The sequence below is a fragment of the Plutella xylostella genome, chromosome 18 (assembly GCF_932276165.1).
Source record: "Plutella xylostella chromosome 18, ilPluXylo3.1, whole genome shotgun sequence".
Taxonomy (NCBI): domain Eukaryota; kingdom Metazoa; phylum Arthropoda; class Insecta; order Lepidoptera; family Plutellidae; genus Plutella; species Plutella xylostella.
In genome coordinates, this window is record NC_063998.1 from 9,740,148 (window position 1) to 9,766,001 (window position 25,854).

The following is a 25,854-nucleotide window of genomic DNA, read 5'->3' on the forward strand; positions in this document are numbered from 1 at the left end:
TTATTTTCTATGACTGATGTCTGACATAGACTTCTAGCTTAGTAAGTAGCTAGTAGTAGCATATACAAAGTCCTTGGTAGTAGCCTAGTAGTTATCAGACATTTACACTTTGTCCATTATTTTAGTGTTCCTTTCCTTCATACAACTCGGCGTAAGACTATTATACTTAATGGAGACGTTTGAAACATACTTAAGACTTATTTACTGTGTGTTTATATAATCAATTCATATATTATTAACGTATTCCAGATTTATTATTTGCCCACATACAGAATGTACAAGCAGAGCCATGCAGCATACTGATGAACCAATGATTGTAGCCAATTGCGCACTTTGTCGCACCCTGTGGGTTACACACTTACACAGTTACACTCCCACATACATAGGTGTGGGTAAATACATAGATATCTTACAGACGCATATTGTGCAGATGGAATTAACCACTCCGCTCGATCTATCGGTTACATAATTTATACGTAATAATGTAAGTAATAGAATGTTTGAAATAAATTACATGCAAATTCGCCATCCTTAGCTATGTTAAAAAAAAAAAAAACACGCACTCACGCCTTGTACTAATGTACTCCCTTGCGGGGTAGGCAGAGGTGCATTGCTGCACCCACTTTTCGCCAGAGTGTTATGTTAGTCCCAATGTAATAGGGGGCGGGCCTATTGCCATTTTACGGGCACATCCAAGACCCGAGAACAAATATCTGTGTTTAAACAAATATCTGCCCCAGCCGGGAATCGAACCCGGGACCATCGGCTCAGTAGTCAGGGTCACTAACCACTACGCCATTCGGTCGTCAAGCTTAGCTATGTTAGAATATTATTATTTTAAATTATATTTACTACTTACATTATGTACTTACTTCATAATTTGATAAGTACATTATATTGACTGAGAGATCATGATGATTGGCAAACCGGCTAAAAGTTGGCAGGTTAGCCAATCATCATTTCTTTTATTCAGACAGGTTGGAGACGCTCCAAAAATAACCTGAACCTGCGACAATGTATGCCTAGGCACTAGCTTATTCTATTACTCTTGTTTCGAGAAAGGTTTATGGGCTATAAACTCAAGAAAATGTTCTAAATGTATAATATTATAATACTATATGCAAGATATGTAAGGAAAAGTGAAATTCGTCATAAAAATACAATGTTCTCAGTGCTTCTGAAGAATGTAGCACCTTACTAATACTAGAAAGTTTGTAAGTTAATACTTTAGTAGGTACGTTTATGTGATAATAGTACTAATGGATGATCACTCTTTCAGGTACTTAATAACTAATTATCGGTTTATCATGTCATTTTATGTGCAGGACGCTAACACTAATTACACCTACCGAGCAGAATAGCGAGACAGTATCCTCGGCCGATGCTCACTTTATGAACGACCAGCTATTGACCGAGTGCTCGAGGGTATTAGCCTCACTATAGTCACAGATAATGCAGTAAAAATGTGTTTCAACCACCATCACAAAGAAACGGTATTCCTGATTAGAGCAAGGTCCATCTAACAGTCTAGAACTGACACACGGTATCTCACGTACGGCCATCCCCACAATACTAGAGTGTCTAGAATATTACCTGCATTCTAGACCGCTTGCGGTGGACTGCTCTGGTTTTATTGCCATTTTAATGTAGATTTAAGTGCATTATAAAACACTGGAGGATGCTCGCGGTTAGAGGCTATTTCTTGTGCCGTTTCTTTTAATATCCTGTTGATATCAGATACTATATATAGGTATATACCTGCGTATAAACATAGATCGTGTAGGTACCTACATATATATTTCTGACCCTGGATATAACGGTATGGTTTAAGACTCGATCAGCAACACCTAGACCTAGCGATGTGTATTTAAACGTGTCGTATGACATTATGTATGGAAGATATTCCCCTATATTTATTCTAATTCAATACGATTCTTACCATCACTAAAGTTAGTGCGATAATCTTTGTCATAAGTACTATTTGTTTCCGGAAATTTAATTCATATTATTGGCATAGACTAATTTAGTCTATGGTTATTGGTAAGTTAAAAAATCCTATACTTAGGGCCGATTTTTCAATGCTCAGATAAACAACCAGATAGCGTTTATTCGACAGATAGCGAAATATTGAATTTTTCAACCGTCAGATAGAACTTATTCGTCCAATAACTCAGTTAACTGGAGAATAAATCTATCTGCTGCTTGAGCCGCCAGATAGTGCTTATTCGATTGATAATTTGACATTTGAGGTTATAAAGTAAGTTCTTTTTTGTGTTTATACCAATTCTAAACTATACAAGCGCAGAGAATAATCGTCTTTTCAATGGATATTTTCGATGATATTGATGATTTGGCGATCAAAAAAGAGGCAGTAGGTAATGAACGAATGTATTAATCCTGTTGAAAGGAAAGTCAGAGTCGTCAAAACGAGGCCTGATCATTACAGCATGTGGGATGCAAAAGAATTTCATCGCCGAAAGGCGCCAGACTACAAACATTATGTTTATTTATTTTCAAGCATTAATTAAAATAAACAGGAATGTAGTAGCACTTCCTTGATAATAAAATATTAAGGTACATTATAGTTTTTCATTTTATGATAAGTAGGTAACCTATGCTACATATACCTAAGTATCTAAGACATCCCTCCTGCTTGGCGGCATGATCTTCTATGTCCAGTAGTGGACGGCTATAGGCTGAGGAGAAAAGAGAGAAACCATCCAGTACTTGATAATAAAACATTAGGTGTTATTTCTTTCAGTTTTTATTCATTAAATTTAAATTAAGGATAGGTTGAATGCTAATGTTGGAGCAAATTCCTAATACCTTTTCTTCTACATCGTTAAATGAAGGTGCATTTGAGGGCCCAGCTCCAGTTTTGTACATCTCCTGCCTTTGCAGGGAAGACTTCTTCTTACGACTTCTTCTTCATTGTTTTTTTGATGCCCTCGTACTTAAATTAAAGGATTTTCAATGAGCGGACTGGTTAATACCACTGGAGTTAAAAGAAACTCAATTTTCTTCCATGTAGTCTCCTTATCTTTATTTGTTGCTGCATCGGTCTTTTTATTTTCTATGACATGTTTGAATAAAATTTATCTACCACTCACTAACACAGTAACTTCATTAATATTAAAATTCGCCGAACGCTATCTTTTTTGTGATTCCATTGCGATCCAAAAATAACAAATATAAATACCAAAATTGAAACAACCCAATAAACAACCAAACCAAACAGTCAGTGAGGCTTGTGGCTTGACAGTGACAGTTGACTCTGACAATAAAAATAGTAGTCTGTCCTGCTTTAGCACTAGGTGTCTACATATACTTGTTTCACCTTTCCAGAGTTCAAGTAGAAAAATCGGTAAGATAGTTACCTATGGAATAAATCACAATTGAAAAATGGTTTAACAACTACCAAGCCGATAAACAGCCAAATAAATTTATTCGTTTGATAGTTATTTGACCTATTATCCTGGCATTGAAAAACCGGCCCTTAAATATTTAAAATTTGCTGCATTATTTTCCTTGTTTTGTTTAATTCACATAGTTCCAGTTTAAACCTAAGAATGCCCATCAGTAATACTGATGTCCTTCCAAAAACCAAGAGGTATGTTTCAACTATAACCTTGTAGTTCGAAGAAATAGGTTTTCGACATTCCTTCCCTAATGACTACACTTACCAAGCGATAAACTGTTTTTACAAATAAAACACTTATGTGCCTTGCTTTAACGTTGCAAATTAAACGTATTTACCTAGCCATGCTAGTCATGTGGATAAATAGGAAACCAGTTTAAAATTCCAGTTCAGTGGACAGAAGAAGAAGCGTTTTATTATAGAATTACCCGTGTTTGTGCGACTAAGCTTGGATTATCACAGATTGTAATTACAGAGCTTGCTTTAGTTTCCTGCATCTCGTGCAGAATGCTTACAAATTAATGGTGGTTTTATATTAATTATGCCCTTCCTTAAGAGATACGGGAAGGGGCGGTGGCTAAGGGTCCCTTCACACTGACCGGCTCGGAAAGGAGATCAGAGAGATTCTATCACCGATCCTAGGCAATTGACAATTCCTTATCTGGCAAATATGACGTAACTTGTATGGACCTGACATATATTTTACAGATAAGCGATGCTTATTTTTGTCAGTGGTTGTAAGGCAGCAGATTTCCATCACATTGGAAAGGGAACCTTGAGTATTTGCTGTGTTAACGGACCCTTAGAAAAGTGGAAGATATTGCGGGCTAGCGGTTTTCTTTGGCTTGCTAAGGAGAGAATGGAGGCGCCTTTTCGTATTTATAGCAGCCTGATAATGGACCCCATGGTGCAAGTGCCCCGATAGTTCAGAAACTCTGAGAGTAAAAATACTACCTGAGAGGGGTCAGTCTCAAGACTGTACATCCGTGATAGATCTACAAGCAGACAAAGTTGGATGCAAGTGGGTGAACGATCGGCTAACCCTGAGTAAAACTCGGATGTCTACATTATTTATAAAGGTGACTGAAGCTGTATACAATTATGATTTAGTTACGAGGTGGGTACGAGGTCTGTGAAATGACTGTTCGACACTGGGCGAGCCAAGGTCGGCGGGTTTTGCTTGTATTGTCGGTAATGTGGCTAGGTTTTTTGCAACATCATACTGTCTTTGATCCGAGAAGAGAATTGAATTGACGTCTGCGGAATCAAACTCCTGCGCATAACTTTTTGACGGCTGTGTGTAGCTATCGCGAACATGTTTTTACAATGATTTTCGGATTCGAAATCGTTTTGACTTCGCGATAGGGCCCCTGGGCCGAGTTTCATCTGCAGGCGGAGTGCGAGTTTTTACCAAAATAGAAAGGTATTTAGATGTTATATGTATACCCAAATCTACTTATAATTAAAGTACTTCGTGACCTAACGGGACCGTCACTGACAAAACTGCACCCTGTATACGTAGCTAGTTTTTATGTAGAACATGTTTCATGTTCTGCATCCCGGATTACTAGACTAGCTCGCGTTTGTCCTAGTCCAAGTCACTTTACAGGTTTCTGGAACTGGATTTAAGTTGGTACTTAAAGGTAAGCTTCCACATATCGATATCGTACGCAACGGACGCATCACATTCAATATTCTTCGGAAAAAATAAAAAAAACACACGCACTTACATTGCGGGGTAGGCAGAGGTGCATTGCTGCACCCACTTTTCGCCAGAGTGTTATGTTAGTCCCAATGTAATAGGGGGCGGGCCTATTGCCATTTTACGGGCACATCCAAGACCCGAGAACAAATATCTGTATTTAAACAAATATCTGCCCCAGCCGGGAATCGAACCCGGGACCATCGGCTCAGTAGTCAGGGTCACTAACCACTACGCCATTCGGTCGTCAATTCTTCGTATAGAGAGTCACATCTTTGTACCAGTTTTCCTGTACCTCCTGTAGGTTGGCTGGTAGAAAATGCTCTTAGCATTAAGCCCACCTTTTGTGCATTTATTATATATTTGTGCAATAAAGAATTAATAATAATAATAATAATAAAAGTGCGTCCACTACATCGGCATTGCTGACACCGTTTTTCCATGCATAATACCTAACAATCCGTTTGGTACGATATGTACGATACCGATATCGATAGGTGAACTTTACTTACCTGGCCTATGTGGTTGTCATGTCAGCAACTGCACAAGTGCACATAGTGTTGAGAGTTGTTGTCTTTATTATGTTTTACCTAGGTAAGTAGGGTACTTGTACTTACATAATAATAATGGATATCTACATGCAATAGCGTACACCATTCGATTTACTAGGTGCATATCTGGTGCTTATAAGTAGATACCTACTTAGTACTTACTTAAGTATATTCTGTATACCTGGATGCTAAGTGGCCTAAATGCTGCTTCCCGACGTGTAGGCCTCGGTATGAACTTGGACAAGACGAAAGTCATGTACAATGCTCACATCAAACCGGAGCCGGTCGAAGTTGGTGAGGCAAAAATCGAAGTTGTGCAAGAATATGTCTACCTCGGGCAGACTATTCGGCTAGGCAGAAGCAGAGGCTGCAAGGCGCATCCAACTGGGTTGGGCTGCATTCGGGAAACTTCGTCACATATTCTCCTCGGCCATTCCTCAGAGCCTGAAGACAAAAGTCTTCAACCAGTGCGTCCTGCCAGTGATGACGTATGGTGCAGTGACGTGGACACTGACGGTAGGACTGGTCCACCGATTTAAAGTCGCTCAGCGTGCTATGGAGAGAGCTATGCTTGAGGTTTCTCTGATGGATCGTATCAGAAATGAGGTTATCCGTCAGAGGACTAAGGTTACCGACATAGCTGTCAAAATATGCAAGCTGAAGTGGCAGTGGGCTGGTCATATCTGCCGAAGAACCGATAACCGTTGGGATAGACGAGTTCTCGAGTGGAGACCACGAACAGGCAAACGCAGCGTGGGACGCCCTCCTGCCCGCTGGACTGACGAGTGACGACCTTAGGCGGGTGGCGGGTAGTGGTTGGATGAGGAAGGCCGAGGACCGAGTGTTGTGTGCGCTCCTTGGGAGAGGCCTACGTCCAGCAGTGGATGATTATTGGCTGATGATGATGATGATGAGGTATATTCACAAATAATTATATTTTAGGAAGCTCATGCTGACAGTTCATACTTAATAAAGATTTAATGCAAATCTGTAAAGTTAACGATTATCTACTGGTATATTAATTACCCTTACTTACTTACTGGTGAACTGGTATGATACCCTTATTTTTAGTTTGAAAAGGTTTTAGTTGCATTGTTTTTGCTATTTTTATTTTTTTATTTAATTCGGCTCAGCTGTTTAATAACATCATTAGAGTTAGGTTAAGTATGTACCTACCTACTAGGTACAGTACTTACCTATAATATGTACCTACATATATCATTCTTATTATTATGACCATCAACCAGTGATTCTAACTTTATGAAACAGGTTATGTTTAAATTATAAATATTACTGTAGGTATTGTGAAACTATGTATGACGCAAGTTCAGGTAAGTATACTTATTACATATACGGGTCAAAATCAGAGAGGTGAGCATTTTAGGTTTTCAAATTTCTGAGAAATTAAGTTTTATTTTGAAGAAAACTAACAAGTGGAGTCTGTTGTGGCATTTGTCATGAACATAGCCTGTGATGAGGCACGCACAAAATTATATATTTTAGAAATTATACCTGTTAATAAGAATAATGACAGGGCCAAGAGTCATTTCGGGAACACTTTTAATTATTTTTTAAATAATAATATAACGAACACATTTAAGAATCCCCTTCAAGAAATAGTAATTAACCTTTTCCTAAATCAGAAAATATTATTATTTTGATTTTTTTCATAATGAAACCACTTATTTTTCAAATTACTCTCCATAAATTTCCAATTTGTGAAAATTTCGTTCCATAATTTCAATTTATTGTATACATTTTTGCACTACGTTATATATTAATAATATTAATACAAAGGTTTCAAGGTAATTTAATGCTGTATATGCAAGATTTAATTATAGCATTACATAATAGTGACTTATTTGCCGTTTTTGTGATGTTCCCGAAAATTATGGGAGTGTTCCCAAAATGACAACGAAGTTCCCTAAATGACGTTGACCTTCCCTAAATGAACGCAAAGCTAGGTTTTTGGTACATTTGGTGTATGAAAATAATATAATCATCATCATCATCATCATCTCAGCCATAGGACGTGCACTGCTGAACATAGGCCTCCCCCAAAGATTTCCACCTTGTACGATCGGAGGCGGCCCGCATCCAGTGCTTCCCCGCGGACTTGACTATATCGACCGTTCATATTGCGGGGGGCCGCCCAACACTGCGCTTGCCAGTACGTGGTCTCCACTCGAGGACTCTTCTGCTCCACCGACCATCAGTCCTTCGAGCAATGTGTCCGGCCCACTGCCATTTCAGCTTACTGACTCGATAAGCTATGTCTGTTACTTTGGTTCTTCTACGGATCTCTTCATTTCTGATTATACGAAGCATAGCCCTTTCCATACCTCGATGGGTGACTCCGAGCCTATTCAAGAGGCCTAAAGTTAGGGACCACGTCTCGGCACCGTAGGTCATCACTGGCAACACGCACTGTTCGAAGACTTTCGACTTGAGGCACTGGGGAATTTCGGACGTGAAGACAATTCGTAACTTCCCAAACGCTGCCCAGCCAAGTTGGATTCGCCGAGTGACCTCTTTCTCGAAGTCGCATCTTCCTAGTTGGACTGTTTGTCCAAGTTAGACGTAATTTTCCACCACTTCAAGAATCGAGTTCCCTATAGATATTGAGGTGGGCGCTACCTGAGAATTGGCCATGACTTTCAACTTGTCCATATTCATCTTGAGGCCTACCTGTTGGGAAACGCGATTGAGGTCAGCATTTTGCTGAGGTCTTCCAACGATTCTGCCATAACCACAATAACGTCGGCAAACCGAAGGTGAGAGATGTATTCGCCGTTGATTGCCGAGTTCTTTTCAGTCTAGGAGCTTGAAGACATCTTCCATCGCATTAGTGAAGAGCTTCGGAGATACTTATAACATCTCCTTGTCTCACACCTCTCTGCAATGGAATTGCTTCCGTAGTCTGGTCCTGTACTCAAACTGACATGGTGGCGTTTCTATACAATCACTTCAACACTTCGATATACCCGTAGTCAATGTGACACCGTTGTAAGGCGTTTAGCACCGCCCACGCCACGTCTCGATCGAATCAAAGGCCTTCTGATAGTCTACAAACGCTAAGGTTCTATTCTATTCTCTGTGGGGTTGCAAGTACCTGCACCTGGCTCTCTCGAGTCGAACCTATGCGCATATCCCCAAGGTCTAAACTGCCTTCCTAAGCTTGGACCATTTCCCAATACGCTGGTCCACTGCGGGTTGGTGGGTTCACATATCTAGATGTGCTAAATCTAGATATGCAGGTTTTCTCACGATGTTTTCCTTCACCGTAAGAGCGATGGTATACATTGTAATTAAGTTAAAATAACTCATTGGTACATGTCAGCGCCGAGATTTGAACCCGCATCTCTTGCGTGAGAAGCGGGCGCTTACCCGACTGAGCTACCAACGCTAAGGTTTTTTCGGACGCCTTTTTTGACTTCCTTTTCTCTTCATTTTCATCGTTCTCCATCTTACTCGTACTAAATGGATACCTAAAACCAAGATTTTGCATGTTTATTGTTTTATAAGCATTAAAGCATCATTTTGCCCCAAAAAAATGGCATTTCAGGAACGTAGGCGTCATTTCGTGAACATCTGTCATATAACAGAACGTTCCCGAAATGACCGTTCCCGAAATGATTATTCGTTAAATATTTTCATGTCTCGCTTGACGCCGCCATGTTAAATATTGGTTTTAGAGATTATGAACAAGTGAGCAACAATATTTAGAAGAATTTTGCTAAAAGTACGCAAATTTTTGAAAAACTACATACTAAAGAGCGTTCCCGTAGTGACAGGGAATTAAAGTACGCTTCACACATATGAAATTAAAAGGTACTTACCAACAAAATCTAATAATTTTTTTTCGAAAACACAACACACGCCTTTTGCTTTGAATTGTGAACTTTACACTGCTGCTCGCTAACGCCACCTGGCGTGTGTTGTTTTATTTACATCGACCGATATCCACCACGTTCACGGAATGATTTGATAAACGACGGACAGCATTTGAATAGCCAAAATATGAAGAAGTTTTACTTGTAATAATGTAATTTATACTTATATTCATAATTTGATTATTCTAAAAGATAATATTAAAATATGTCAATTTTAAGTTAAATTTTAAACATTTTTGACTTGTTTGAACTTCGAAACATGGTATAAGGACGCGTTCTCGGAATGACGATTTGGACGTATTTTGTTTAAAATCAAATAAATATTACCGTAGCGAAATAAATATGCTGAGTGCACTGTAATTATATGCACAGAACCTTTATTTTGAAATAATTATTTTAGTAATATCATGTAATAAAATTAGGAAAAACTTTGTCGCCGGCATAATGCTCACCTCTCTGATTTTGACCCATACCTATAGCATCGGTTATACATACCTATTACATACATAGGCACCTACGTATAGTTTAAAGGTAAATGAATTGTACAGACAGTACGGAAATTAGGATTAACCTTCCAACTTCCAACCTAGATATGAATAAAAACCTAGGTTATCAATATAAATAAAAAGAAAAAGTCCTTGTCACCACTTCTAAGGTAAACTACCCTTATTAGGGCCGGAAAAACACCCCTATTGCCCCATTAGATTTAAACTTGGAAAAATAGAAAACTCTCGACCAGAGACAAGCCGCCAACTCGACTGCACAGAGGTCCGGACCACAGAGCACAGAAACTAAAGCCTCCAAGTTCACTCACCTTTACCCTCTCACTTATCAAGTTCCCACTATCACTGTCCACTAACACTGACACTGGATCGCACACACAACACTTAACTGAACAATAATGTCGGAATTGATAACATTTTGTGGAATTGTTGTCAAATATTCGACGTACGAAGTTGAAAACACAGAGGCCGCGCGATGGCAACGTCGGTTGCGATGGACTACAGACCGGTTCGCTCCGTCTCTTTCTGGCGTGGTCTTTGGTGATACCAGCGATGGGGAAGGAAAAACTGCGGGGTATTGATAGATATTCGTATCGTAATATCCAACTATCGAAATAGCACCAGTCTTGTGTTCGTTGAATGGGACTGTGACACTGTCAAGCAACTAAATACTACAACAATTGATGAACTATCTACACGTCTCGGAACCATTCATTTGATATTTTGCAGAAGCTAAGTAAGTAAGTGCTTCACATTTTTATGTTATGTTATGGCGGAGAAAATTTTCTAAAGTTCTACTTAATTTTTAAATAAAATTTCGTCGAATATTTCAATGTAGGTAGGTAAAGGTATATGAATAAGTAGTTTTTTGTACTTTTGACAAGAATTATAAAATTTAAAAAATATTTTTTCCTACGTTGATTCTGTTATAAAATATGTGACCATAGAATTGATGAATTATTTTTTATTAAACTTAAGTTTTGTTCCTATTAGATTCCACTAAGAAAAATAATTCCAATAAATTATAAATTCCGTCGCCTGACAACACCAGGAAACTATAGCCTCAAAAGCGACCGAGTGCGAGTCAGCACTGGCCGCTCAAAACAACGAATATCCCCACTCCATTCCAACAACACTGTGCAGCCCGTTCACTGCGACAGGGTTCTAAAAACTACGTTCGTTAACGAGTTTAGAACTCTTCCACAGCGGCTGCACATAAGCGGTTTTACGCTCGCATGACGTGGAAGAAGCCATTGCTGTAATGACATTACTGAAGCAAGAATTGTACAATCGCATTACTCAGCGTTCAGAAAATACAGTTTTCTTTGTAAAAACACGTATCTACAGATTGCCGGGGAAATGGGGCAGTCATTCGATTCTACTCCTCGCCTACTGTCTCTGAGCGGTTGCTTTTTCTAACAGATTACTTTAGATGGCTATCTGCTGGACTTCTAACTTCCTCTAAATTTGAGTGATAATTTCTATACTTACTTATGGCTACTTGCACAATTATATTAAATCTAGATTTAGTGTTAAATCTCGATTTAGTGTCAAATTTTATATGGACTGACGATTCTTAAATCGAGCTTTGACAGTAAATCTAGATTTAATATGTTTGTGCCAGTGCAGTTAAATAGTCAAACGACAGAACAATAATTTAATATATGTATAATGTGCCAGACAATAATGTTTTTATAAAATAAATGGGCACATTTTAGCCTTATTATTAACTACCTCTGTGGTCTAGTTTTATATTAGGATGGGTATCCAATCCAACAGAGACATCAGTACAGCTTCACAAACCAATTAAAAAAAAATATTGTTGTTCCAAGTTTGCGTGGGACATAGAACTAAGGCTGATTAAATTCACATGGTTTCCTAAAAGTAAAAAAAAAAACCCTCGCTCGTCGGATAGGCATGTAATGTTAAGTATAGTCGGTCCTGCGCCTATTCCTGTGGTGTGGGTCATACGAATTACGAATCCCGACGAATTGATAACCTCCTCCTTTTTTTGAAGTCGGTTAAAAATGATGAAACAGAGAGTGCTCCTGTGTACCAAAATATGCACTACAATGCGTACCCCCTTCAAAACTATAGTAGCCTGTAAGGTTATTAATAACTAACTGAATTTCTTAAGAGTTCAGATAATATTTACCTCTGCTAAATGAAAACCATTCATTTAATCTACGAGTGTCATCGGCTATGTAACTGACGAGAGGCGAATAGATAACGACGTCGGCTAACGAAGTGGCTCTACAGATCGTGAACTAGAGGTGCCACACGCCCATCGGGCCAGGCCAGTTATAGGAGCTTTTACCCTGTCATTTTTGGAGGAAAAATAAGTTTATACGGAAAATATGTTATGATACAAATTTAAGGTAGGTAATGTGTAATGAATTATCATTCACTTTTCGTTGGTGCTGAAAGCGTTCGTAAGTTCTGCGTAAGAACCTATCTTATTTGTATACTTTCACAAATTTTATAATACATATTACATACGGACCTAAGTAAGTTCTTTGATAAACTGCTAAGCATAGAATCTTTCATTACTTATGTCTTTCTAGATCCTAGAATATAGACAGCGGGTTGCAAGTATACCCCCATCTATTCTTAGATCCAGGTTCAACAGGGGTATAAAACCCTGGTGCACTATTAATAAGCGACACACTTTTGCAAATATAAAAAAGGCGGAGGCCCATTTTCTACATTATTATTATCATTATAGTAGGTACGTAGTTTCGAGATGGGTTTTTATCCTCAATAAAGTATATCATACTAGTTTGAAGATTAGGCACGACACATTTATTATAACATATTACTTTTTGCCATTGAGTACGAGTCCGTGTTGTTCTATGCTTTTTGCTATTATGTTGCAGTTATCAGGACTAAAACATAACATCGAAGAACTGGGCGCAGCAATACAACACTGCCTTGCCCAGAAGAAATGGACAAGGTATTGGGTAATAATTAACTACACAGTAATTCTTTTAAGTTCTAAGTGTTCTAAGACACGTAGGTAGGTACGCTCTAGGCACTATAAAACCTAGGTTCAATGAAATGTAAATCGCTTTCACGATTGCCGGTGGGTGGCGTAAAGTTAAATGGGTCAGTCAAAGTTGAAGAATTTAATTAATAAATGGAAATGATCGTTAAAAATGCAACGCAGCCATCATTGATGAATTTTAAATGGACAACCGATCGGTGGAAAGTACTCGATGTCATTTAAGCCTTCAATGATTATATGCATGAATCATGATTATTTAAATGGACGTTGTTTCATATTTTGTAGTTTATAATCATACCTAGCTAATGATTGGTAACAAATCTTAATCCTAACTTTGCAACAGATACAAGTGCTATTTTTTATAAGGGCAAAAATAAGTCTTTGCACTTTTTTCTCTACATCATTCATTTACTACTATAGGTATTGTATCTTTTACCCGTTGGCGTTGCAAAGTTAGCGTGTTCGCATTTAAGTCATCTTTCTATGACATCGTACCGAATTTAATCTTAACATATAAGTAAGTACTTTTACTGTTTTATTCAGCGTAACAGGTACGAAGACTTTTAGATTGATTGTTTGTTGTAAAGTTATGTTTCCTTAGTAAGTAGGTAAGTATATAAGTAGTAAACTAAACTCACATAGTTTTGTGTCGCCACGTCTCCGAACTCGTAGTTTTATCAGACACGACTGGATGCACTGGAAATAAATAAATGAATTAATTTTAGTGAAAAAAATAACACATCATAAATGTTCATTAAACAAAATTACTTATACACTGTATAAGCCAAAAGTTTATGAGTGAAAAGGAAAGTAGTTTTTGTAACTGTAACTAAACCAACTTTATAGCCCAGAACAGATACTTATATGGCATTCCTTGGAAGATGATCTTCAGTGGAACATTTGGCTGCTGATTCAATGAACCCTGGCCAGTCAGCACGTTTTTTTTTACTAGCACAATACACTCACGATGATTCCTTCACCGGAGTACCTACGCGTAAGATTGCTAGTAAAACCATATCATATTTTCAAAATCCTTTCTAAACCTTGACCACCACGGTTGGTCACTGGTCTAAATCTCACCTCATGTATGTGTCCGATGACCTCCGTCCGGGTCATGTCCTCGAGCCGGGTCTCGTTCACGTCCATGATCTCGTCAGCTACCTCCAGGTTGTCCCGGCCCACCGCCGGAGACCCTGGGGGAAGGAATCACGGGTGGAAGTATAGTTGGTATTCACCCAAAGTTTATGAGTTAGGAATTTGTGTACTTGATAACTAGTGGAAAAGCAAACCTAGCGAGGCCCGTGCGTATTCACAAAAGACATGATGATGAAGAAATGAGGAAAATATGATAGTTCTCGACTGGAGAGCAGAGTTTGTTGGTTTTAGGCCACTTGTCTGTCAAACTAATTGAGTCTAGTCAGCCGTAGTTGCTGCATGAGGAAGACGAAGGACAGGGCGTTATAAGCCGTGTGCTTGTGAGAGGGCAATTATGGTTTAGAATCTAAACCTTAGATAGTTTTTATTGTATTGGAGAAATAACATTTTAACTATTTCTATGTTATTTGTAAATTTTTCGGAAAACTTTTCGAGATAATTTTACTCTTAATTAATTATAACATACATAATCCAGCGTAAAAATTGTGTTCCACATACATTTTGTTATAATATACTCATAGGTATAATGTTCTTTTATAAAACATTATAAATTCACAACACCTTCCCTACAGTGTACCAGAAAAATGTAAGTAAAATTATACCTTACACATTTTGTCACTATCTGGCCTGGGTATGTTCCTAATAAACTGCCTCTGTGATACTTAATTACTAGGAATAGAAACTATGGGACTTACCGTAAAGCTTAACTTTATTATCCTTGGTTTGCACAACAATTATGACATAGCCCTGCAGATCCACAGTTTTACACTTCACTGTAGTCATTTTGTCCACAGTGTTGATCTGGGTAGTCGGTGCGTTGAACGTGTTCATTTTTACACAGTTTTTTTTATTAACTTTTCCCTATGAAGAGCGGCAGCTGTGGCGCTGGCGTTCAGAGAGTCCTGGCCAGCGTTTACGCCAGCACCATTTTAGACAGAATCTTCTTCGGAAAACTCGCTTTCTGTACATGGTAGGGGTGGATGCCCACATGGCTCGCATCCTCAGCCGGGAGACCGCGGCCCGGCCATGGCTCACGGCTGGTCACAGCCACCGTAGACCCTCTAGGGTCCCAAATAATAAGACACTATTCAAACACATTTTACATCTAAACTAGCAACTAGTAAATCATATTTGTACGTTGGTTTCTTCCTAAGTATGCATTATTTAAGCGTATTGTTTGGAATATATTACATACATACATACATATGCTCACGCCTGTCTCCCAGAGGGGTAGGCAGAGACTATGGATCTCCACGTGCCACGATCCTGACATACTTCTTTCGCTTCCTCCACATTCATAAGTCTCTTCATACATGCACGTCGGTTTCGGAAACTCCTAATTTGGCTCTTCTTGAGTATGTCGCCTATCTGGTCGACATACTTTCGCCTAGGACGTCCTCTACCGACACAACCATACATCTCCGCACAATAAATTTCTTTCGTCAATCTTCTTTCATCCATCCTTTCAATGTGACCAAACCATCTCAACATTCCCTTTTCAATTTTGGTCACTACGTCTTCTTTTACTCCAACTCGATCTCTTATAACACTATTCCTTATCCTATCATTCAGTTTCAGTCCACACATACTTCTTAGAGAGCGCATCTCAACAGCATTTACCCTACTTTCATTCTTCTTCTGCCAAACCCAGCTTTCACTTCCATACATTAGTGTAGGGACCAACACTCCGCCATGAACAGCCAAACGAGCCTTTTGAGACACGTTTTGACTCCTCATGAAAGAGTGCAAGGCCCCATTTACTTTATTTCCCGCTTTCACTCTTCTTTCAATATCCCCCTCACATTTCCCATCCCTCGTAAACAGACTACCCAAATAAACAAACTCATTCACTTGCTCCACTTTTTCGTTCTCGATCGTGATCTTACATTCAGTTACCTCTTCCTCTCTTTCAAACACCATAACTTTCGTCTTATTAACATTCACTTTCATTCCTTTCCTTTTAAAACTTTCATGCATGAGAGTTACTTGTTGTTGCAGCTGTTCTACCGACGATGCAAGTATGACTTGATCGTCAGCATACAGCAAACACTTAAGAAGCAACTCTCCTATTCGCAAACCTCTTTCGTCATCTTTCATATCCTTGAGACAACTATCCATAAATAAATTAAACAGCCAAGGCGAAGCCACACATCCCTGTCTAACACCTCTGTGGATACCAAACCAGTCAGTGTAGGCTCCGTTTATCCTGACACACGCACTAGATTCCCTATAAAGGGACCTCAGTGCCCGCGTCAGGTGGCCGTCCACTCCATAAACGGATAGTGTCTCCCATAAATCATTCCTCCTCACTCTGTCATAAGCCTTTTCTAAATCTACGAAGGCACAGAACACCTTTTGCTGCTTTGCAAGGACCTTTTCTGTGACGCTTCGTAGAGAAAAGACTTGATCCGTACATCCCATCCCCTTTCGAAAACCACCTTGCACATCCCAGATCTTTTCCTCCGTCTCTTTCACTACCCTTTCAATCAATATTTTTGCATACAATTTACCAACTATACTTAAGAGGCTGATGCCGCGGTAACTGTTGCAGGTCTGGAGCGAGCCTTTTCCTTTATACAAAGGAACTATGACCGCTCTGCACCAGTCGCGTGGCACCGTACCGCAACGCCAGCACTCATTGAAGAGTTGGTAAAGCTCACTTGCAGCCACTCCACCTCCCGCTCTTAGCATCTCTAAAGATACCCTATCATACCCGGCCGATTTGCCAACTTTCATTCTTTTTAATGCATCCATAATTTCTTTCATATCATGGAATATATTAGAATATAGGTTTCGCGAATCATCACGTTTAGAATATGATTTGAGGTTGGCGGTCGCTGCTCGGTGTTGTCACGGTATCGTCGGTTGCACTGTATGACCACTGGGCGACGCGGAGACGGGGACGATTTTACGATGTATTTTTGAGTGTGAACCGAGTATTTTAAGGCTATTAACCGTGTTTTTGAGTAAGCGGACCTCGTCCGTCGTCCGCGGGCGGGTTCGCCGCGAGTGTAGCGACCATCCCACTTTCTCCCGATCAATAATGCTCCGACGGCAGCATCCCTTCGCGCTCTAACCTAATGCCGTACACTTTGCAAAATCTATACAGAATTAAGAGTCTCGTGGGGGCTGAGTTTTTTTTTGTGACGAAAATAATTATTTTAATAATTAATAAGAAATAAAAAACAAAAAATCCAAAAGAGATCACAAGGTCCCACCGAGATTTGAACTCGGATCGCTGGATTCAAAGTCCAGAGTGCTAACCATTACACCATGGGACCGCTTGAAAACTAAGCTGAAATAAACATACAGTTAAATAACACGCATTAAAAGACTACTTAATGCATTTTTATGTTTGAAATCAATGTTATTATAATAAAATTTTGTTTTATGCATCACGCTTTCATAATTTAATCATTCAGCAGGCCTCATATTCACAAATGCGTCTAATAAATTACTGTGGGAAGCTGTATGAAATACATGTAACGCCATCTACATGGTATAATTTGAACGAATGTAAGTAACGCCATCTGTTTTAATTTTAACGAAACGACTGATATTATGTATGTTGCCATATATAAAAATATTACAAGTAGGTAAAATTTATTATGGAAAGTATGATATGCTATCATGCAGTAAACCCATCTAGGTTTCCTAGAACTAGATTTTAGTCGAATTTTATCATTTAAAACTATAAATTTAGTTAGTTTTTATAATAGATGTGATTGGAGAAAATATGCCTGTTATCGCCCTAAAACCATAGTGAAGGTAAAAGATTAGAGAAAAAAAAACAGTTTGTCGCTGACTTCGCTGTCGTGTTGTTGTCATATCACTCGTCGGAACGTGATATCAAAATTGAAAAATAAATAAAAGTTTCCTTTGAAACAAACGCGGTCCCAACACTTCCGACAACGACAGCCGCGTGTGATCCTATCGCGAGTGTCAACATTTAGTGGTCCGTTTCCTCGTCAACATCACCATGATCGATGGGGGAAACAAAGATGGCGGAATAATACGGTGATCAAGCAAAGGTTTCGTGTTGTGGTGCGGTGCGTTATGTGCGGCGGTGGACTGCGGTGGCAGCCGTGTCCGGGCGCGTGAGCGAGGGCGGCGGCGCGCACGATGCGGGCGACGCGGGGGTGATGCCGCCGCGGCCGGAGGCGGCCCGCGCGGCCATGGCGGCCGAGGAGCCGCCGCTCTCTCTCTACACGGCCATCTACGACTATGACGCGCAGGGCGAGGACGAGCTGTCGCTGCGGCGCGGCGAGATCGTGGAGGTGCTGTCAACGGACGCCACCATCTCGGGCGACGACGGCTGGTGGACGGGCAAGATCGGCAACCGCGTGGGGATCTTCCCGGCGGTGTACGTGACGGAGAAGGACCCGCTGGCGGCCACGTCGGTGTTCGGCGGCGTGGACCCGCTGCGCATCCCCTTCTGCGAGCTGCGCATGGGCGAGACCATCGGCGCCGGCGGCTTCGGCCAGGTCTACCGCGGCTTCTGGAACGACGAGGAGGTGGCCATCAAGGCCGCGCGCCTCGACGCCAGCGAAGACATCAAGATCATCAAGAAGAATGTCCTGCAGGAAGCCAAACTGTTCTGGATGCTGGAGCATGAGAATATAGTGTCTTTAAAAGGGGTGTGTTTGGAGGAGCCTCAGTTGTGCCTTGTGATGGAGTATGCGGCGGGCGGGTCGCTGAATAGGGCCCTCATGGGGCGCAAGATCCGCCCAGACATCCTGGTGGACTGGGCCATACAGGTGGCCCGCGGCATGGCCTATCTACACATGGATGCTCCCATCTCCCTCATTCATCGGGATCTCAAAAGTTCAAATGGTAAGTTTGTGTAGTTTTAAGGTTGTTTTGTTAATCATAGTGATCTAGTAATACTATGACTTTCCCCTAGCTATATGTGATTATTTCTTACTCTTTTAAAACAATTTTGTTTGAATTTGCTATAATCGTTCCTAGTTAATTCCTAGACACTTTGACTTGTGTGTTTATCATATAAGTGCATTCCCCTCTCATTGCCCTTTGGATTTTTCTTGCCGTTTGGATATTCTAAACAGGGCACCGAGAGGGAAAAATCTATTGTACGTTTTACACAGAGGAAGAATTTCTTTTTGTCATGGTCTGATGACGATGATCAATTGATCATGATCGTAATTTCAGCAATTTTGTACAAATGTATTGGATTGTTGCCTGGTCATACTGCTCCACTCAAGAGGACATTCAGCCTTAACTCAAACATAGCTCTCTACATAGCAAGCTGAGCGAATTACAATTACCTACTGTAAATTTAATCCTTTTTAAATGGCACTGAACTTTTGCCTCACTTTCAAACATTTGCTAAGGAAACTTTGCATACATTGGCAGCTCTTGCTAAATAAACTGGCTGGCTTCTTTCCCACTTTAAATTAGAATAATATTTCTTTAAACTTTTAAACTTTTTTCTCATGGTTGGTTACATTACCACAGAATACAGTCTAGTTAATCTAATAATTATGGATTTGTTTATCTTATTCTAAACTTTTAAGAAATAATGTTATGAATACTATTTTCATAGAAATTTGATTCAATATAGAACTACTGACTGAAAGTAGCTCGGAAATAATTGTATTCTCAATACCTGATATTGGAAATGTAGACAGACATTTAATACCTATTTAATGTTCAAAAAACGCCCAAGGTTAACTGGAAGAGAATGCTTTTAGCATTAAGTTCGCCTATGTACAAAATTAATTTATGTGCAATAAAGAATTTAATAATAATAATAATAATAATGTTAGCAATCTGAAAAGGAAAATTCTTATCAGCATTATCAGTCAAACCAAATTCTATGTCCTTGACTTCAAAATATATACCAAATTCCACATTCCTATGTTATCTTTGTATTGATAAATCATTGATATTATTAAACATTGTACTAACAATAACTATAGTATGAATAAGTGCTTTTTAAAATATAATTAACTCATCTATTATTGTGCTATAAAATGAGAATAAAGGATTAACAAGGTTAGGCATTTATTAAATCTTATTTATTGTTTTCATATTTACCTTGATTTCCATCAATCTTACACAGATATCAACATTAAATATTAAAGCATCAGAGCGAGCCAAATCTTTGACACCATGAATATTAATCAAACCATGAGGGTCAAATGTATCATAAGTAATTTTAATCTCAAATCTCAACCAGTATTTAAGCAAGGCTATTTAAGTATTGATGCATTGTTCCACCCACACTTTGAGTAAGTTTTGCTAATCTCAGAGAATGTGAAATAGTTACTGCACACCCACACACTCAGAATCTAGTTACTACATTGACAATGTTTGGAAAATTATAATTTTCTGTTGCTAAATTGCAAAAAATGCTCCAAACAAAAAAAAAACACAGTGATAATAAAATGGATCGGACTCCATTGAAAGTTATGTAGATGTTCAAAATTTTAGCAAAATAATCATCAGCACTTTGCATGTTGATAAAAACTTCTGATATCTGAAATTTTTTAAAACACTTTATTGCACTCAAATACAATTTTTACATGGAAGCATTTAAAAACATAGCTAATTTTTTGCGCACAAAGGCGGACTTATTGCTAAAAAGCAATTTCTACCAGCCAACCTTTGATTGGTGGTTGAAATCTGATAGGTATACTATTAAATTAAAACGAATTCTACCTATAACCCGGTATTGTTTATGGTTTCATTCACACAATCTTTCATGACCTCTTATCCATGATTGACTAGGTCATAAACATAAAACAATGGCTACACTTTTAATTAAGTTCTATTGTGCATGAAACAACGGTAACCTACCTTCTCAGCCACATCCAATCTTGTCCAAAAGTCTAGCTCTGCTGTTTGTCACCGAAATGCTAAGAATACGAGGATTCCACTGCTGGCATGGGCCTCTATCTGGTGATCCTACAAACCTCTACACGTCAATTAATAATATAAGTTATTTTCATAAGTTTACCATTCATTTAGGCATTCAAGAATCGATAATGATAAGATACTATTTTCCTGAGCTTTTAAATTTGGTTTGGCGATGTTCTTATAAAATAAACATTTATTTTAGGGTGAGGGTCCAACGAAACCCGGTCGCTATACATCAGCATAAATATTATCACCAGGTATTCCCCTAAGCCCGTTCTTCCCCATCGATCAAAGCCGGCAACCCTTCAGCAATCGCCTGAAAGCTTCACGTCGTTGCTTGTCAAGGTTCTGTTTCATCGCGCGTTTAATGGATTTTATTGCTCCATTGATATTTGGGCATGTTTGTTTTGATGCCGTGATAAAGTGAAAGTTGTATACCTACATATTATTATATATTATTTGACTGGCAGTAGTAGTCAAGTATTTTATTCTCAAAAATCCCATTGAGTTGTTATATTCTAGTAACGATTCAAAGGAAACCCAATATTTCCCAAGAAAAACTCAGTTTATTTCAAAATTTAAATCGCCTTGGCCTTTCAAAAGACGCGCCCACCTGCACCAAATGACAGATAATGTGCCATAATGCTACCACAGTCTCAACCTTTTACAACATCTTTACCAGGAATTTCGAGGTCCAAAGTTGCGTGTTAAAAAATAGTTTCGCTTTCACCGTCCAAGACAACTTATTACTTAAGGATAGGCATTTTTATGTTGTTGCACGATCGAGCGTCACCTCGAAACATGTGGCACAAAAGGCGCAAAACCATTTTGTAAAACGTTAATTCATTTTGCCATTTCTGTACGAAAATGCGGGGTTCATAATATGTTGATATTTTATCCGACAATTAAATGGATAGCTGGGTGTGACTCGGTTCGCCAAATCGGGAGAGGATTGCCACACTGTCGATCGTATTCTTTCGGTCGTTAACGTGATTGGGATGATTGAACTATGTGGCTTTTTGGGCATGTTTACGAGTCGTGTGTATTGTTGAAATCTTGTATTGGCTGCTTATTATCACAATTGGCTGTCAAATGTACTAAACTACTGTTACATATGCACTGTAATACCTCACTAAGCTATTAAACATTTGTCTGTAGCCTCATTAGTTCAATGCCCATACATATTCAGGATTTTATGATTGATTTATCGTCTTTTAGAAACTTACTTTATTGACTCTCCCACCGGATATTCCCACAATACAGCATACATCGCTGGCTTTCCTCGGCCAGTATGACCTTGTACAGAAACCGGCGCCCACCTGGGAACCATTGCAATTAATCTAAACTGTCGTGTATGTCTGTCCAGGCTACAACTTCGCTTTCAGCTCATATTATATTAACTGGTGCGGTGGGACTCGGCTGGCACTCACTAGCAGAGCATCGTATCGTGTGTATTATATAACATGCATAGCTACCGGCTTTACCAAACTGCTTTCGGACTAATAACTCCCATGAGAGGACACTCAGCTTCAGGAATACCATTCACCAGTGCTGTTGCGCTAACCACGACTCTACCACGTTGCAGTAGAGGCGGAGATGGCCTGGCAACGCTCCGAATATCGTATGAATTCATAAAGTTGGAGTAGCCCTGCAGTATCAATGATTGTATCGCGTCGAATCGATCGTTGGTATATTTGGTTTGATAAGTTTTTATTTTTCTCTGACATGCAACGAAATATTTGTATTTTTTCTGTTATTAAAACACCCTCGCGTGACCGTTTCCTAATCCGTAAAACGAGAGGGCTTGCTTGGACTTATTATTTTTAATGGGTCGTAAAGAAAACTCTTATATCTTTTTAATGTGACATGTAATTATGCTAAAAATACAGTATTTGTCAATTTCGACCCCACAGTAGTTCACCCTACAAAGATGTCTGTCCGATAGCGAAATTGACATCGCTCGATAGTAAATGCCAGCTGTTACATTTACGCTGAGCTACCAAACCGGAACGCTAAAAGGATTGCGAAAGTTAGGGTATACAATATACATAATATATTCTATATTTTTACTACCTTTACCTGCTTACTCGGCTTAACATGAAATCCAATGAGAATAACACTGTATAAAATCTAATGTACAATGTTAATTTTTTATCAGGACCGATCAATCCAATAAAAAACATGTATCAATCCAATAAAAAACATGTTGATCTGAAAATATTTTTTATTTAACTGTTCTTATACAAAAATATATTATGATTATTTTGTGTTTATGGTAATTAAATAATCACAAAATTCTCACCTCTAAATCAAAGAACCACCAAAAATATTCGTTCGAAATAATAAGCTACTACAGTTCTAAAATGATGAGCGTAATACATTGATTTTTCATGGAAAACGGATTTAATTTATGCATAAAATGTATTTTAATAGCCAATCACTTTCCGGATTCAATGGCGGCGCAGATGCTACTTGAATACCGATTTTGTATCCTAAACAGATGCTTCCGAAGTACCCGGATGTTTTCCCTCGCAGGCTGTAAAACACCGCATTGCAGGGCGCGGGCACCCCCACTGATATTACACGTCAGCTGAAGCCACAGTTTATTTAACATTTGGGGTACTTTTTACAATTCGTCTTTCACACCTTTACACAATAATATAGATGTAATACACTCCTTAGTAATTTATGATCTAAGTTATCCTTCGCCGAAATACCTGTTAAGTACATGTACAAAGTTTTAATCCATAGGAAACTGCGCCCAAAACTAACCAAACCCATAATGGAATTGTGCAATGGTGGAGCACCTCGAAATTTTGTTAAGAAAAAAGATATATCGGGTGTCAGGGACTATCTATATGACGAAAAACTAAGTTTTGGAGCGCTGCTGCTCGAGCCACGACTCTATCTCGTTGTATTAAACGTACCGATTGCACGGCAGCTCACATTCGTAAATTTTTCGTCAGTATAGAGTAACCCTCATGTGTAGTGGACGCGTGCTACAGACGAGACGGCACGTGTTGGAGTTATTACCACTTATTACTGCTACTGATATATCGACGTCGTCGTACGACACCATTATGGGTTAGTGTGGTGTCGTATAATGTATCTTTCTCATAACCTACATACTGACTGCTTCTATTGAGTGGGAGGAGATACTGTTCACTTAAAGTACCATGTTTTATGTTTAATTGTTCACTTTTTATGGTGATTTCTAGCGTACTGGCTCTGGGCCTCAAGTCTGCTATTGGTTATAAAAAATATCAATGCAGATATCCTATAGAGACTCAATAGAGACTCCATTGTGATTGGCCCAAAAACGGTAGTCCCTACGACTCACGGCCAGTCTCGATAAAATATAAATGCTATTGACACAGAGTGATCGTGACGTCATCTTGGCATATTATCAGTGTTGCCGCTTTTGTTAGAATTGTAAAGCCAGCATGCACGGATCGTCCGACTTGGGCTTAATTTGAAGATTTTTCACACTATTTATTTAAAAGTATAACTGTTTTATCTGATTCGATGCTTTTTAAAATCAATAAAAGACGTGTTATGGCATTTAAATATATTTTTCATATATTAAACTGGCTGTATAATTAAGACCATAGGCAAAAAAAAATCTCTATTGTCGTGTCGATTTGTTTGTTACACAGAGTAGGTAATATATATGGTTTTGTTTCTTATGTCAACTTTAACATTGTATCGTTTTGTTTTGTTTCGGTTTTCTCTGTTTTAGTTGTGGATAAAAAAACATACAGACGAATTCGTTCATTTCCCTGTTGAAAAGTGATCTCTTCGCGAAATTATCGCAAATATGGATTATTTATCGATGAATGTGCAGTTGTGCACGCTTTGAAAGCTGAATTAAGGAAAAGAGGCGCATAAATAAGCGGTCACAAAGAGCACCTAATTCGGAGGTTAGTTTGTTTACTGTTTACAAACTTATTTTTTACCAAATGTATGCTTGTTTGCTTAGATAACAGTTATGTTTTTTCTTTTTACAGACACCAAGACTATGACCGTAACAGTAACTTGGTTGGAAACGTAGAGGACAGCATCATACAACAAAATGATTCAGTGTATACTGTTGAGTGGCCTTCAGAAACTTTGTATAGCAGTGTGAACACTAAAAATTAAACTCCAGATCTAGATATTGTCACCAATGAGTAACTACTTTGGAATTTATGCACAGTGTACGGTGGCCTGCGCCTAAAAGTATACAGGCGGAGTTTTTAAAATAGCGATCCCTGATGATGAAGGGACCAGCTACATCTGTTATAAATCCGGGGACGTGTTGTGTGTGATGTGTGTAGCAGTGGTGTTTATGTGGATGTGCTTGAGCAGCATGTGAGCTTGAGATCGCTATTTTAAAATCTCCGCCTGTATACTTTTAGACGCAGGCCACCGTACATACCATCGCTCTTACGGTGAATGAAAACATCGTGATAAAACCTGCATATCTAGATTTTCGAACCCACAAACCTGCAGAGGACCAGCGTGGTAGGAAATGGTCCAAGCTTAGGAGTGGAGTTTAGACCTTAAGGCGATATGCACAAAGGCTCCATTCGAGTGAGCTAGGTGCAGGTACTGACACCCTCACAAATAATAGAATACTTAGTATACTATACTACCATTATTTAGTTTCAACTAACAACTCAACCAGCATTCATTGTGTGGATTACTAATGTGTTATATTTTTTGTATAGCAGTGTGTTTAAACGGAAAGGATAAATAAAAGTTAAAACA

The 25,854-nt window shown here is 39.0% G+C and overlaps 2 protein-coding genes, 1 long non-coding RNA gene and 1 other non-coding gene across 9 annotated transcripts in view; 1 reads left to right on the forward strand and 3 right to left on the reverse strand.

Annotated features, from left to right (window-relative positions):
* LOC105388084 (protein PALS1) overlaps window positions 1-15,338 on the reverse strand; it is a 104,628-nt gene extending 89,290 nt beyond the window's left edge. Inside the window, exons 1-3 of one of the 3 annotated variants that reach the window (XM_048627383.1) lie at window positions 14,922-15,338; window positions 14,152-14,264; window positions 13,710-13,767 (exon numbers count right to left, since the gene is read on the reverse strand). In XM_048627383.1, coding sequence (XP_048483340.1) covers window positions 13,710-13,767; window positions 14,152-14,264; window positions 14,922-15,057 — 307 coding nt within the window. In that variant the 5' untranslated portion in view covers window positions 15,058-15,338. The remainder of the gene's footprint in view (window positions 1-13,709; window positions 13,768-14,151; window positions 14,265-14,921) is intronic. The other 2 variants (XM_048627385.1, XM_048627384.1) reach the window with 2 other exon arrangements.
* LOC125489879 lies at window positions 9,104-10,035 on the reverse strand. Its single transcript, XR_007267312.1, has 2 exons — window positions 9,511-10,035; window positions 9,104-9,159 (listed from the first exon to the last, which is right to left on the reverse strand). It is a non-coding gene; the product is annotated as an uncharacterized LOC125489879 (long non-coding RNA).
* A 2,097-nt stretch (window positions 15,339-17,435) lies between the features above and the next one.
* Trnaq-uug lies at window positions 17,436-17,507 on the reverse strand. The gene has a single exon. It is a non-coding gene; the product is annotated as a tRNA-Gln (tRNA).
* Window positions 17,508-18,001: 494 nt separating this feature from the next.
* The window catches only part of LOC105396019 (mitogen-activated protein kinase kinase kinase 11), a 51,891-nt gene continuing 44,038 nt past the window's right edge, over window positions 18,002-25,854 (forward strand). For all 4 annotated transcript variants that reach the window (XM_038114076.2, XM_038114077.2, XM_048627305.1 and 1 more), the window contains exon 1: window positions 18,002-19,059. In XM_038114076.2, the coding sequence (XP_037970004.2) occupies window positions 18,369-19,059 (691 nt within the window). In that variant the 5' untranslated portion in view covers window positions 18,002-18,368. The remainder of the gene's footprint in view (window positions 19,060-25,854) is intronic.